The following is a 13,680-nucleotide window of genomic DNA, read 5'->3' as shown; positions in this document are numbered from 1 at the left end:
CTCAGGTAAAAAACCGGTTTGTATTGTTTTCATTGTCCTTAATTGACCATAGACAGCAGGTATCTTCACAACTATAGGTGAGATAAAGAGTTTATCTGAGTCAGTGAGTGGACAGTATCAAAGTAATGCAGGTGTTTGTTTATTTTTGCACCTTCAGAAGAAAGGAAAAAAAATGCCCAGCAAAAACCAAGAAAGATTGTATCTTTCTTAAACACAAAATGCATTTAACTTTTATATATCTAGTGGATGCTAGACATTAAAGCTTTTCAAACAGCACAGGTAAGTCTGTACACAGAGTAGTTTTTGAGGTAAAAATACGGCCATATTTGTCCATTTGTTATGATGAACCTTAAGATGGAAGGCAGGTATATACAGTATGTGTAAAGAAAAAACAACAACAGTATCTGCATGCATCATCTACCCTTTCTGTGTTTTTTTTTTTCTCTCAGTTGAACTATTTAATTGACCTTGTAGTGTTGTTGTTTACATATGTAATCAAACAAGGAAAATGTTGGTGTGTTTGATTGGGTGATTGGTTCGTAAATCACGTGTGTTTGATTGGGTGATTGGTTCGTAAATCACGTTTTTGTACCTGAGTGTGGATGTACTATTGTTGTAACACGTGTTTGTGGTGTGTTTGTGGTGTGCTATTAATGTTATTAAAGAAGTTAGGGTAAGTTTTGTGCACTTTCTAATCTATTTTTTGTTCTTATTCCTTATTCCAATTTGTAAATTTAATACGGTTATGATCCTTTAAATGAATATCTCGTTTCTCGTTTTGTTTATATAGATTAGACCGTTGGTTTTCCCGTTTGAATGGTTTTACACTAGTAATTTTGGGGCCCTTTATAGCTTGTTGTTCGGTGTGGGCCAAGGCTCCGTTTTGAAGGCCGTACTTTAACCTATAATGGTTTAATTTTTAAATTGTTATTTGGAAGGAGAGTTGTCTCATTGGCACTCACCCCACATGACATCTTCCTATATCTATGTATTAGTAGCGTGGTTATACAGTAGTATATACCATAAATAATTAGGTTTTTGACTTTTGATAGAGGTCCCTGTATTGCCTGTAAAGCTGATAGTCAATCAACGAATATTACAACGTTTAATGGTATGACATCGTGTATCCAGTAAGTTGAGTGCATGGAATATTGCTATAAGTTCACATGTAGATACTGACAAAATGTTTTGAAGTCTATACCCTTTTTTATTTTGAATTCCAGTATTACACAAGCACAGCTACTTTTTCCACTATCTGGTTCTTTGGATAAGTCATCTGCAAAATGTGACATTTCCGTCATCCGCAAACTGTGACATTTCACAATTTTTAATACAGTCTGTAAGGTCGTTTATCATAATATTAAAAAGAGTAGGACTTATGCCGCTACCTTGGGGCGTTCCATTTGAAGTATATATATTTCTGAAAATGTGTCATTAATTTTGAATCGTATGGTTCGATTAGTAAGATAATCACTTACATAAGCAAGCATGCATGTTTCCTCAGTTTAATTCCTAGTTTAATTTTTTTTTTATAACAAACCATGTTTCCAGACCACCTCAAATGCTTTCTGGAGATCAATAAATATACCTATAGTGACTAACTTTTTCAAAAAGCTCTGTTGGATGTCAATCTCTAATCTAATACACTGTTAGTATGTGCTTCTGCTTTTTCTAAACCCACTTTGTGTGCATACAACTTTGTTGAGTAACTTTGATTTCTTTTGTGAGAAGATTGATGATTTATAAACATTTTTTATGCCACATGGTTATTTAGTTTTAACACTTTAGTTGTAACCAGACACTCAAATCAGTATTCATAGTATATACTGTGGACTTTGTTTACACTCCAGCGAATCTGACCATCGTACCTTGGCGCAGAACATCGCACTTCATCGTCCCCAACGCACCTCCGAGTCCTGCATATATTTGAACAAGTTTTGAACATATTAATTTGAATGTTGTTTCTTTTAATAAAAAAATATTTGAACATTGAAACGTTTGACGTGCCATATTATGTATATCATTTATTTTTATTTTTTGCATTTTTATATTTTTCAGTTTAAAATGCAGATCCAAAACAACAACGCGATGTAAGTTAAATATTTCCTTACTAGTTTATATACTTTATTCAAGAAATTAAAGATTAATTTAAGCTAACAGCTTGTTTCTGGATCATATAAATTATTCATTTGTATTATTATGTAAATGCCTATTTTTACGTGAGTCTAATTAATAAAATATGTTTACACATGCTATATAGATTGAAGCATACAAAAAAGACAAACGTACAAACTTTTGTCTGTTCCCGTTTTCGCCTCATGAACTATGTACATTTCATATCTGATACGTTTAAAAACAAATAACAGGGAAATATATATAATGTTTTAATAACAATTTTTAATATTCTTTAATGTAAGCAGTTAAAATTTATATTACTTATATAACTAGGAAAAGAAGGAAAATAACAAGAATGTACACAGTATGTTTGTACGCATGTGTCAAACAGATGTTGTGCTAATTAGAACAAACATCTGTTTATAAAGCGAACTGAGGACATCATATCAAAATTAGATTTAGTTAACTTGATATAAAAAGGACTTCAACAATACAATAAAGAATATATCTCAATGGTGCGTATCGTTGTCCTGACCAAACAAAGAAAAACAGCATTTCCATAGGCGGGTCCAGTCTCCCCTTTTTTATTGAACAAATTTGGTTAATTTTATAGCGAATCACTGAAGCTGGACTGGAGCCCCTCCCTCTGTACATAAAGTTTGGGATCTGCCGCGTTTTCTCAGCACTGACGAACCATCCAGTCGTGTATATGTGAATGTTAATATGTATCTCAGGTTTAAAAAAAATAATGTTATAACATAAAACAAGAAGATGTGATATTATTGCCAATGAGACAACTATCCACAAATGACCAAAATGACACAGACATTAACAACTATAGGTCACCGTACGGCCTTCAACAATGCCCAAATCCCATACCGCATAGTAAGCTATAAAAGGCCCCGATAAGACAATGTACAACAATTCAAACGAGAAAACTAATGGCCTTATTAATATATATGTACAATTAACTTTTATTTTAATCAAAACTGTTTTTTTCCAAAACGTATCACCTTAGGTCAAGTTGATGCAATATATATTTCAGATTTTGCAATACAATCAAATTAGCTAAGAAGGTTGTTTTGTGGTTTTTGATATGTACAGCCATAATACATGTACTACATCTTGCAACGACAACGTTGTTCTGGTTCGTATAATACCGTAACTGGTGAATTCTAAAATTTACTAATTCTTATGCAATTCAAGCGCACCTTTTGATGTGAACATTTGGTATGATTGTAAATAAGACAACTGTACACCAGAGAGTAAAAAGAAAAAGTAATTGGGGACAGTTTCCGGTGATTAATAAAGTTATTAAGGTGGTACCCAACACCTTCACTAATTTGGCTCGTTTAATTTTAATAAAATTTTTACAAAGTATTTTCTTTGACCTTTTGACAAAAATATAAAAATTTCAAAATATTTGAACCAACCAATTTATCAAAAAAAAATCACACTGGTTATATAGAAGTTTGACAAACACTAATTTTGATCATTGAGAAGCTTAATATTAATGTAACAACGCAATTTAATTAAAACGTAAGCTAATTTCACAGAGTTATCTCCCTGTAGTGTTAGGTACCACCTAAAGTGACGATAGTAAAATTCCTATTGAGATCTCGTAGAATTACAGAAATTGTTAGTAAAAAAGCAACCAATAGAATATCAAACATCCATTAACTGCAATTGTATTTTCAATGCGGAATTCGAACGCAGTGAAAATCTTTATGTAAGGCACAGACAATGTTAGAATAAAGGAAATATAACAGCCATAACTTTAAAAACCTAAAAAGAAAAATTGATACATTATATTTCTGTAGAACTCGGAGTTGCGATGAGGACGCTGAAGTGCGATGGTCACGCTTATGTGATATAGTAACGTTTAAGTGCGATGGCCACTCTGGAGTGCGATATTCACGTTGAAGTGCGATGGTCCTTACCACGCGTGATGTCTGGTTTGAAATCTACAGTTGTGCAGTTATTATAACAAATAGAGATTTTAATAGTTAGTATGTACATATAAGCATTCATTTTTGTATGTGTATGTCCTTTTGCAATCTAAATGAGAAATCTTTCTTTTTAACTTTCTGCGTGCAAACATAATTCTGCATTTATCTTTCTATAACTTTGCTCCCTGTCATAACGTTCTCATTTAATTTAACATGTATGCTATATAATATATTATGGTGATAATTTCAGCTGTCCGTCTGCAAGTTCTGTAAACAAAAAGAATGCAAGTAGTGTACACAAACAGATTGCAAGATCTGTATACAAAAAAGAAGTTGGAACATTCATGGCCACTGACTTCAAGTGTTATAAACGATATATGAAGTATACAAACTCAGATTTCAATAAATCTCTTGTTTATTTGCCAAAATCTACTGTAGAAATTATAAACAATAAATCAGCTACGTTCACTACTGGTGATATTATAACACTTAGAATAATCCTCCATAATAAACACGGTGACGTAGTAACTGATGGTGGTGAATTTATAAAGATTTGGATGTCCGAGAAACGGAGAGGCGCAGGTTCAGCGGGATATGTTGTGGATCATAGTAATGGGACGTACATTGGAGTGATAAAGGCATTATGGAGCGGATCTCCGAACATCAAAATGTCATTGTCATTTCCGAAAGAATCAATTGGACTTTTTGTTAACTACATATACAAGAATGGAATGTTGCGGACTTTAAAAGGAATTTTTAAGAATGCTCGGGGAGAAACTGCTAAAGGTATCTGTGGAATTCACACACGGACAAACCATGACATCTGTGACTTTACATCTTTAAATTATGGAATGCGGTTTTTCTGTTCATTACCAGATGAACCCGGGTTCAATTGTTCAGACTGGTATGCCCACGTTGGAGATATGACCGTACCGACATTTACAAAGACACAAAAGCACTTCATAAGGTAATTACATTTTATTTTTATATATTAAGGTGGTACCCAACAGCTTGACTAAACTTAATTTGGCTCGTTTAATTATCATAAAATTTTGACAAAATATTTAATTTGACCCTTTTAAAAAAATATAAAAATTTCCGCAAACCTGAACCAATTACTATCTCGGGAAACATTGGTTGGATAGATAGCAGTTTGACAAATACTTTTTTTGATCTTTGCGAATCTTAATATTCCCCTAACAACGCAACGTAATTAAAACATTTAGCCGATTTGTCAGAGTTATCTCCCTGTAGTGTTAGGTACCACCTTAAGAACATGTTCGATACATGATTTATCTTCTTTTAATTACGCAGATATATTGTATTACTAATAATATGATTATTAAGGCTGGTTGTTGTGGAAAACACGTTTTATTTTTCATTTTAATTTCAGTTCAAATGACATGAACTTACAAGTCAAGTCATGACTAGTGTTAATTTAAGTGCGTCTAAAAATTTCTATGCACTAATAGAGATATGGATATTAGTCAAGCAGACAGCAACCCAATCATAATAAAAATAATTAAGTACTTGTTTCTAAATATATCTCATATACCATTATTATTTTTTGTATTGCTTGTGTCAATAACAAATGTAAAGTTAGCATTCGGTTCGTTATTCGGAATTCGATAAATAACTACAACAATCAGGCTTCTAATGTTATCGATTTTTGTCGAGCCTTCGACTTTAGTCGAAAAAGCGAGACTAAGCGATCCTACATTCCGTCGTCGGCGGCGTCAACAAATATTCACTCTGTGGTTAAAGTTTTTGAAATTTTAATAACTTTCTTAAACTACACTGGATTTCTACCAAACTTTGACAGAAGCTTGTTTATGATCATAAGATAATATCCAGAAGTAAATTTTGTAAAAATAAAATTCCATTTTTTCCGTATTTTACTATAAATGGACTTAGTTTTTTCTGCGGGGAAACAAAACATTCACTCTGTGGTTAAAGTTTTTAGAATTTTAATAACTTTCTCAAACTATCCTGGGTTTGTACCAAACTTGGACAGAAGCTTGTTTATGATCATAAGATAATATCCAGAAGTAATATTTGTAAAAATAAAATTCCATTTTTCTCATATTTTACTTATAAATGGACTTAGTTTTTTCTGCGGAGAAACAAAACATTCACTCTGTGGTTAAAGTTTTCAGAATTTTAATAACTTTCTTAAACTATCCTAGGTTTGTACCAAACTTGGACAGAAGCTTGTTTATGATCATAAGATAGTATCCAGAAGTAAATTTTGTAAATAAATAAATCCATTTTTTTCAATATTTTACTTTTAAATGGACTTAGATTTTCTGCGGGGAACCATTACATTCACTCTGTGGTTAAAGTTTTTAAAATTTTAATAACTTTCTTAAACTATCCTAGGTTTGTACCAAACTTGGACAGAAGCTTATTTATGATCATAAGATTGTATCCAGAAGTAAAGTTTGAAAAAAGATTACTCTGTTTTTTCTGTAATTTACTTATAAATGGACTTAGATTTTCTTACAATCATAAAATAGTAACAAGAGGAATATTTTTATTGATTTTTTTCCTCATTGTTGTTGAGCCTGCGATTTACAGCAAAAAAAGGCGAGACACTGGGTTCCGCGGAACCCTTACAAATTTTATTTTATTTTATATTATAATCAGCTACGAAAATGTGAATATCGAACCGACTGCTTTAAGCCAGTAAGATATTGAATAACGAATAAAGAACAGGCCTCTTACCTCACACAAGCAATACATGGTTACCTGTTTCAGTAACGAACCGGCTGCTAATCTCTAACAAGCAATAATACATGGTTACATGATTCAGAAGCGAACCGGCTGCTAACCTCAAACAAGAAATACAAATTAACATGTGTCAGTAACTAACCGGTTGCTAACCTCACACAAGCAATACATGGTAACATGTTTCAGTAACAAACCGGCTGCTAACCTAAAACAAGCCATTTATGCTTACATGTTTCAGTAAAGAACCAGCTGCTAACCTCACACCAGCAATACAGGGTTACATGTTTCAGTAACAACCCGGCTGCTAACCTCATACAAGCAATACGTGGTAACAATTGTCAGTAACGATCCGGCTGCTAACCTCATAAAAGCAATACCTGGTTACAAGTGTCAGTAACGAACCGGCTGCTAACCCCACACAAGCAATACATGGTTACATATGTAAGTAATAAACCAGCTGCTGACCTCACACAAGCAATACCTGGTTACATGTGTCAGAAACGAACCGGCTGCTGACCTCACACAAGCAATACATGGTTCCATGTTTCAGTAACAAACCGTCTGCTAACCTCACACAATTAAAACATGGTTACATGTTTCAGTAACGAACCGGCTGCTAATCTCTAACAAGCAATACATGGTTACATGATTCAGTAGCCAATCGGCTGCTAACCACACAAGCAATACCTAGTTACATGTGTCAGTAACAAACCGGCTGCTTACCTAAAACAAGCCATTAATGGTTACATGTTTCAGTAAAAAACCGGCTGCTTACCTCACACAAGCAATACATAGTTACATGTTTCAGTAACAATCCGGCTGTTAACCTCACACAAGCAATGCCTGGTTACATGTGTCAGTAACGAACTGGCTGCTAACCTCACGCAAGCAATGCATGGTTACATATTTCAGTAATGAACCGGCTGCTAACCACACAAGCAATACCTAGTTACATGTGTCAGTAACAATCCGGCTGCTAACCTCACACAAGCAATACATGGTTACATGTTTTAGAAAGAAACCGGCTACTAACCTCACACAAGCAATACATGGTACATGTTTTAGAAACAAACCGGCTGCTAACCTCACACAAGCAATACATGGTTAAATGTTTCAGTAACAATCCGGCTGCTAACCTCACACAATCAATACATGGTTACATGTTTCAGTAATAAAGCGACTGCTTACCTCACACAAGTAATGCATGGTTACAAGTGTCAGTAACGAACCGACTGCTAACCTCACACAAGCAATTCATGGTTATAAGTGTCAGTAACAAACCGGCTGCTAACATCACACAAGCAATACATAGTTACATGTTTCAGTAACAAACTGGCTGCTTATCTCATACAATCAATACATTGTTACAAGTGTCAGTAATGAACCGGCTGCTAACATCACACAATTAATACATGGTTACATGTTTCAAATACACACCGGTTGCTGACTTCTCACTAGCAATACATGGTTACATGTTTCAGTAACGAGAAGGCTGCTAACATCACACAATTAATACATGGTTACATGTTTCAAATACACACCGGTTGCTGACTTCTCACTAGCAATACATGGTTACATGTTTCAGTAACGAGAAGGCTGCTAACCTTACACAATTAATACCTGGTTACATGTATCAGTAGCGAACCGGCTGCTAACCTCACACAAGAAATACATATTTGCATGTGTCAGTAGCGAACCGGCTGCTAACCTCGCACAAGAAATACCCCTATTTTTCTTTTTATAAATCTTCACATGTATAATTAATAGTCATTTTTAATAGTATATGGGAACTTTAACTGGCCAATGATAAAGCTATGAAAAATCAGAGAGAACATTTTCCCGCCAAAATTCCAATGGCTGATATCTTGAAAACAAGCACATGGATAGTTGTCTCATTGACAATCATACCACATCTTCTTTTTTATACATGACTCCTTTACATTTTTTTTTCTTTTTTGATTCCTCAATTTGTTCCCTATCAATACATACTAGTTTTATTAAAAGTTATTTATTTTGAAACTGAGCAGCGAACATCCTTAATAATTAATTTTGTATATGAATATGATTGGTTGGATATATTCATGGACGATCCGAATATTGTCTGTTGCTCTTGGTATTATTTGACGTAGACATTTTAGTATTAATTGTTTTTTAAATATAAAATCAAAATGTTTTTATACTTGCAGTTCTACGAGTAATAAAATCATAAAAGAAATTAAAGTGGATGTACATGGAGGTAAGATATATATATAAGACAGTGGCTATAGCAAGAAACTTTTTGAGTAAAATAACCTAATCATTAAGTTATTTCAGTAAAACTAAGGATACGGATGCTCTATGATGCTCTAGGATGCTCTATGATGCTCTAGGATGCTCTAGGATGCTCTATGATGCTCTAGGATGCTCTAGGATGCTCTAGGATGCTCTATGATGCTCTAGGATGCTCTAGGATGCTCTATGATGCTCTATGATGCTCTATGATGCTCTAGGATGCTCTAGGATGCTCTATGATGATTTAGGATGTTGGTGTAATGGTTGTACCGTGTAAAATCGAATGTTTTTACGCACTCGCTCTCATTCAATCTACATTTTTGATATCATGATGTTGTTTGTATTGATATAAACAAGAAGATGTGGTATGATTGCCAATGAGACAACTATCCACAAAAGACCAAAATGACAAAAATTAACAACTATAGGTCACCGTACGGCCTTCAACAATGAGCAAAGCCCATACAGCATAGTCAGCTATAAAAGGCTCTGATAGGACAATGCCTGAGCATATCTGATAGAAAAAATGCCAGAAGATACTAACGTGACAGTAACAGTTCATAGGTTGAAAAATACCATTTCACAAATCGAAAGTTCACAATTGCAATGTTGAAATTATTGTATTTGTCGTAATTAAGCATGAACTTATTCATGAATTGTATCAGTTGTACGGTCTAAAATTAATAAATTGGCACATCATTTAGAAAACCAATTTTAATAACAATGACCCTGACCTTTGAACTCAAAATCATTTAGTTTCCTCGTTCCATATTTGTTCTATCTGTCAAAGTGTTATCTCAATCAAGTAAGGAAACAGACGAAACCATCTGGATACCATTTATCCAATTTCTTTTTTATGCCCCACCTACGGCAGTAGAGGGGCATTATGTTTTCTGGGCTGTGCATCCGTTCGTCCGTCTGTCCCGCTTCACGTTAAAGTTTTTGGTCAAGGTAGTTTTTGATGAAGTTGAAGTCCAATCAACTTGAAACTTAATGTACATGTGCCCTATGATATGATCTTTCTAATTTGGAAGCCAAATAAGAGTTTTTACCCCAATTTTACGGTTCACTAAACATAGAAAATGATAGTGCAAATTTCAGGTTAAAGTTTTTGGTGAAGGTAGTTTTTGATAAAGTAGAAGTCCAATCAACTTGAAATTTAGTGTACATGTTTCCTTTGATAACATCATTCTAATTTTAATGCCAAATTAGAGAAATTATTCCAATTTCACGGTCCACTAAACATAGAAAATGAAAGTGCGAGTGGAGCATCCGTGTACTGTGGACACATTCTTGTTTGCTATATGTTGCAGTGGCCTATTTACTTCAAAATTAACACGCCTTTACCCTCTATATCTTCCATTTGTGTACGCTTCATTTCAAAGAGGCAAGGGGAAACTCAAGTTACCAATCGAACCATTAAAGAAGTGACCCTGACCTTTTCTGATTGACCCTGAAATCAATTATCATCGTTCCCTTCCCTATTGTTTCATTGGTATACGTTTTCTTTTATCCAGGCAATCCATGGATACTAAATTTATCATCCGGAATTTATTTATTTCGGAAACAAGTACGGATGGACAAGCTATTTCTCTACCAAACAAATTTTCACACACCTAACGTCAACAAAAATGTACGATCCTTTCAAAAACTATCAATCTTGTCAATTACAGCCCTAGATGTGACTGTATAATATGATTATTAAGACGTTTTGATTCTGAGAAGCTATATTTGGTATGGAAGTATACTGACAAGACATTTTTAAATCGTTCATTATCATAGAAATTTTGTTATTATCACTTAAAGTAGTTAATTTTTGGGGTATTTTATGTTTCTGCTCTCAATTACACGTTTCAAATATGTTTCTATTCGTTTCTAGTAAAATCGTAATGAAAATAAGAGAACTTTTTCGGTTTAATTTGTCTTTGTGGTATTTGTCAATTATTTAATTTAGGATGCTTATACACAAAATTATGTCATGTGACCGTGAAATCATCAACGTTTTTCAACTATATAAACATGGAATTTGGAATTGATTATAAAGAGTGACTGTAATATTTTGAAAATTTGTGAGTTTGATTGGCCTTTTTCTATTTTAGTATAATTATGATTCCTTGCGTTATTTGTTTGCCGTTGGATTAAAATTCATCAAATATTTTAAATAACTATTTGTTTACGTTTGTGTTTCAGATAAAACCATATATCCTCCAAAGTACTTGTGTAGAGACGTTAATGGTGCAGTTACCTGGAGCAGATCATCACCACTGGGATATTTTTATAATAGAATTTGGCACAATCTCTTATGCCAAAACAAAGTTGAAAAATTTAACAATAAGTATACATCTTGTCTTCAAAACAGGGAGATTTACATGTTTGGAGATTCCACACTGCGACAATGGCTTATGAAAACGGTTGAAATTTTAAATCTTGACCTCGTGAGTAGTCGGAAGTCAGATGCTCTACGAGGTTATCACCAACCAATGAAAGCTCTTAGTAAAAATAAGATACACAATATTACTGTCAGGTGGAATGCGCACGAGTTCCCATTTTTCACCTATAGACCTAATGTGACGATAAACGATTTTAAACCTGCAAGACATCACTTCAAAAACATACGTTCTAAAAATCCGATCATAGTATTGCATTGGTATGTACATTTAGCTATGGCTCCATTATCAGTCTATGAAGAACATGTAAGGAACGCTAAAGATGCTATAATTCAATTTTTGGATCGTATTCCAGGCGCTAAAATATTCATTAAAGGTCCGCATAACATTAAGAATGATGAAGGTGTTCCATATGATTTCGTCAGACATTTGCAGGATAAATTGTTATTCCAGATTTTTGACGATATCAAACATAAGGTTGTGTATTTAAATGAATGGGATATCACAGTTGGTTCCGAAAGTAATGGAATGCATCCCGGCAATGATGTAATTCATTACATGGTTCATGAGTTACTATCTTATATGTGTTAATATTGTTAACTTATAAACTATTCTCAATGTGATATTAGAAATTTAAACAATTGTGAATAAAATGTTATCCTGTTAGAGACATTGCAATTTTCAACAAATATTGCCAATCATATATTTTTTGTTAAATAAATTGCTCATTTAGATGCAAATTCAAAATGCAACAAATATCCCAGACACTCAACCGATTACTGGTTTACTTAGATACGTTTGTGTTTTCTTTTTTAGGTATCGCTTTGTCATACACCTTATCATTTATTTTATTTATTTGTGTTGTCAAATTGTACACATTTTCCTAACCGGTCATTAGGATAATAGTTCGACCGATTAACCGGTGAGCTGGTAGTTTGAGTTGGTGTTTATAAGCCTTATCAAAAGTACCCTACATATAGATAAGATGTGGTATAATTGTCAATGTGACGACCTTTCATCCAAGTCATAAATTTACGCTTATGGAATTGAAGTTTGTGCTTTGGCATGATAATGCTTGTCTGTGAGGATTTCTAGCGAAGTTTGACATTTAATAATCGAATACACCGTATCAGCTATGGCGTTTGTACCAACTTCAGATTTAAAAATAAAAAAAAAACTTCTTGATCTCGTAGAATTGAATATGTCTGAAACCGATTATTCTTTCCTTTTCTCTTCTCGATAATGTGGAGTGTTTCAATTTGAAATGATTAGTTATTAAAAAGAAGATGTGGTATGATTGCCAATGAGACAATTCTCCACAAGAGACCAACATGACACATACACAACAACTATAGATGATCATAGATCACCGTCCGACTTTGTTTCCTTGTTTATCTCCGCATGTTATTCTTACTGTCACGTACACATTGAGTACAGTCGCATTGGTTTGCATTTTGCATTATTTGAGTTGGCATTTTGTTTAAAGGAAGACATGCATATAAGCCTTGCACTAAGGATATTGCACATTCAGATGTAGGTTTACACAATATTAGATCAAAAACATAATAATAAAGTAATTAGTAAAATCTAATCGCATTACTGATTTAAAGTTACTGTTAAAAACAAGTATACTAATTACACCGTGTAGAACGCCACATGCGGGGTATCGGCTATGTTTGACACGGGGTGGCAATTTCGAAGCGAAAAAAACTATCAAAGTGAGTTCAAGCCTCAAAATCTGCAACACGGAAAACGAGGGAGAGGTGTTTGAGAAAACAGAGCACTGGAAACGACTGATTTTGCTTGCTGGAAATAGATTGTGTTTCAGGTCCTTCCGTGCAGTACATTATATGGTACTAAGACTTCTTAATAAAAAAAAATATGTTTGAACTCACTTTGATAGTTTTTCTTCGCTTCGAAATTGCCTACCGTGTCAAACATAGCCGACACCCCACATGTGGCGTTCTACACGGTGTAATTATGTGACTCGGACTTCTCTTGAACTGAATTTTAATGTGCGTATTGTTATGCTATTACTTTTCTACACTGGTTAGAGGTATAGGGGGAGGGTTGAGATCTCACAAACATGTTTAACCCCGCCGCATTTTTGCGCCTGTCCCAAGTCAGGAGCCTCTGGCCTTTGTTAGTCTTGTATTATTTAAATTTTAGTTTCTTGTGTACAATTTGGAAATTAGTATGGCGTTCATTATCACTGAACTAGTATATAT

The 13,680-nt window shown here is 33.9% G+C and overlaps 1 protein-coding gene across 1 annotated transcript; it reads left to right on the top strand.

The window, feature by feature from the left end:
* The first annotated feature begins 246 nt into the window (after positions 1–246).
* Positions 247–12,043, top strand: LOC134717607 (NXPE family member 2-like). The gene is made up of 5 exons (XM_063580101.1): positions 247–279; positions 2,059–2,090; positions 4,315–5,031; positions 8,981–9,030; positions 11,256–12,043. The coding sequence occupies exons 1-5, from the start codon at positions 247–249 to the stop codon at positions 12,041–12,043; spliced, it is 1,620 nt and encodes a 539-aa protein (XP_063436171.1).
* The last annotated feature ends 1,637 nt before the right edge of the window (positions 12,044–13,680 follow it).

Source organism: Mytilus trossulus, chromosome 5, assembly GCF_036588685.1.
Source record: "Mytilus trossulus isolate FHL-02 chromosome 5, PNRI_Mtr1.1.1.hap1, whole genome shotgun sequence".
In the NCBI taxonomy this organism is placed as follows: Eukaryota; Metazoa; Mollusca; class Bivalvia; order Mytilida; family Mytilidae; genus Mytilus; species Mytilus trossulus.
This window is presented reverse-complemented; position numbering and strand designations above follow the sequence as displayed.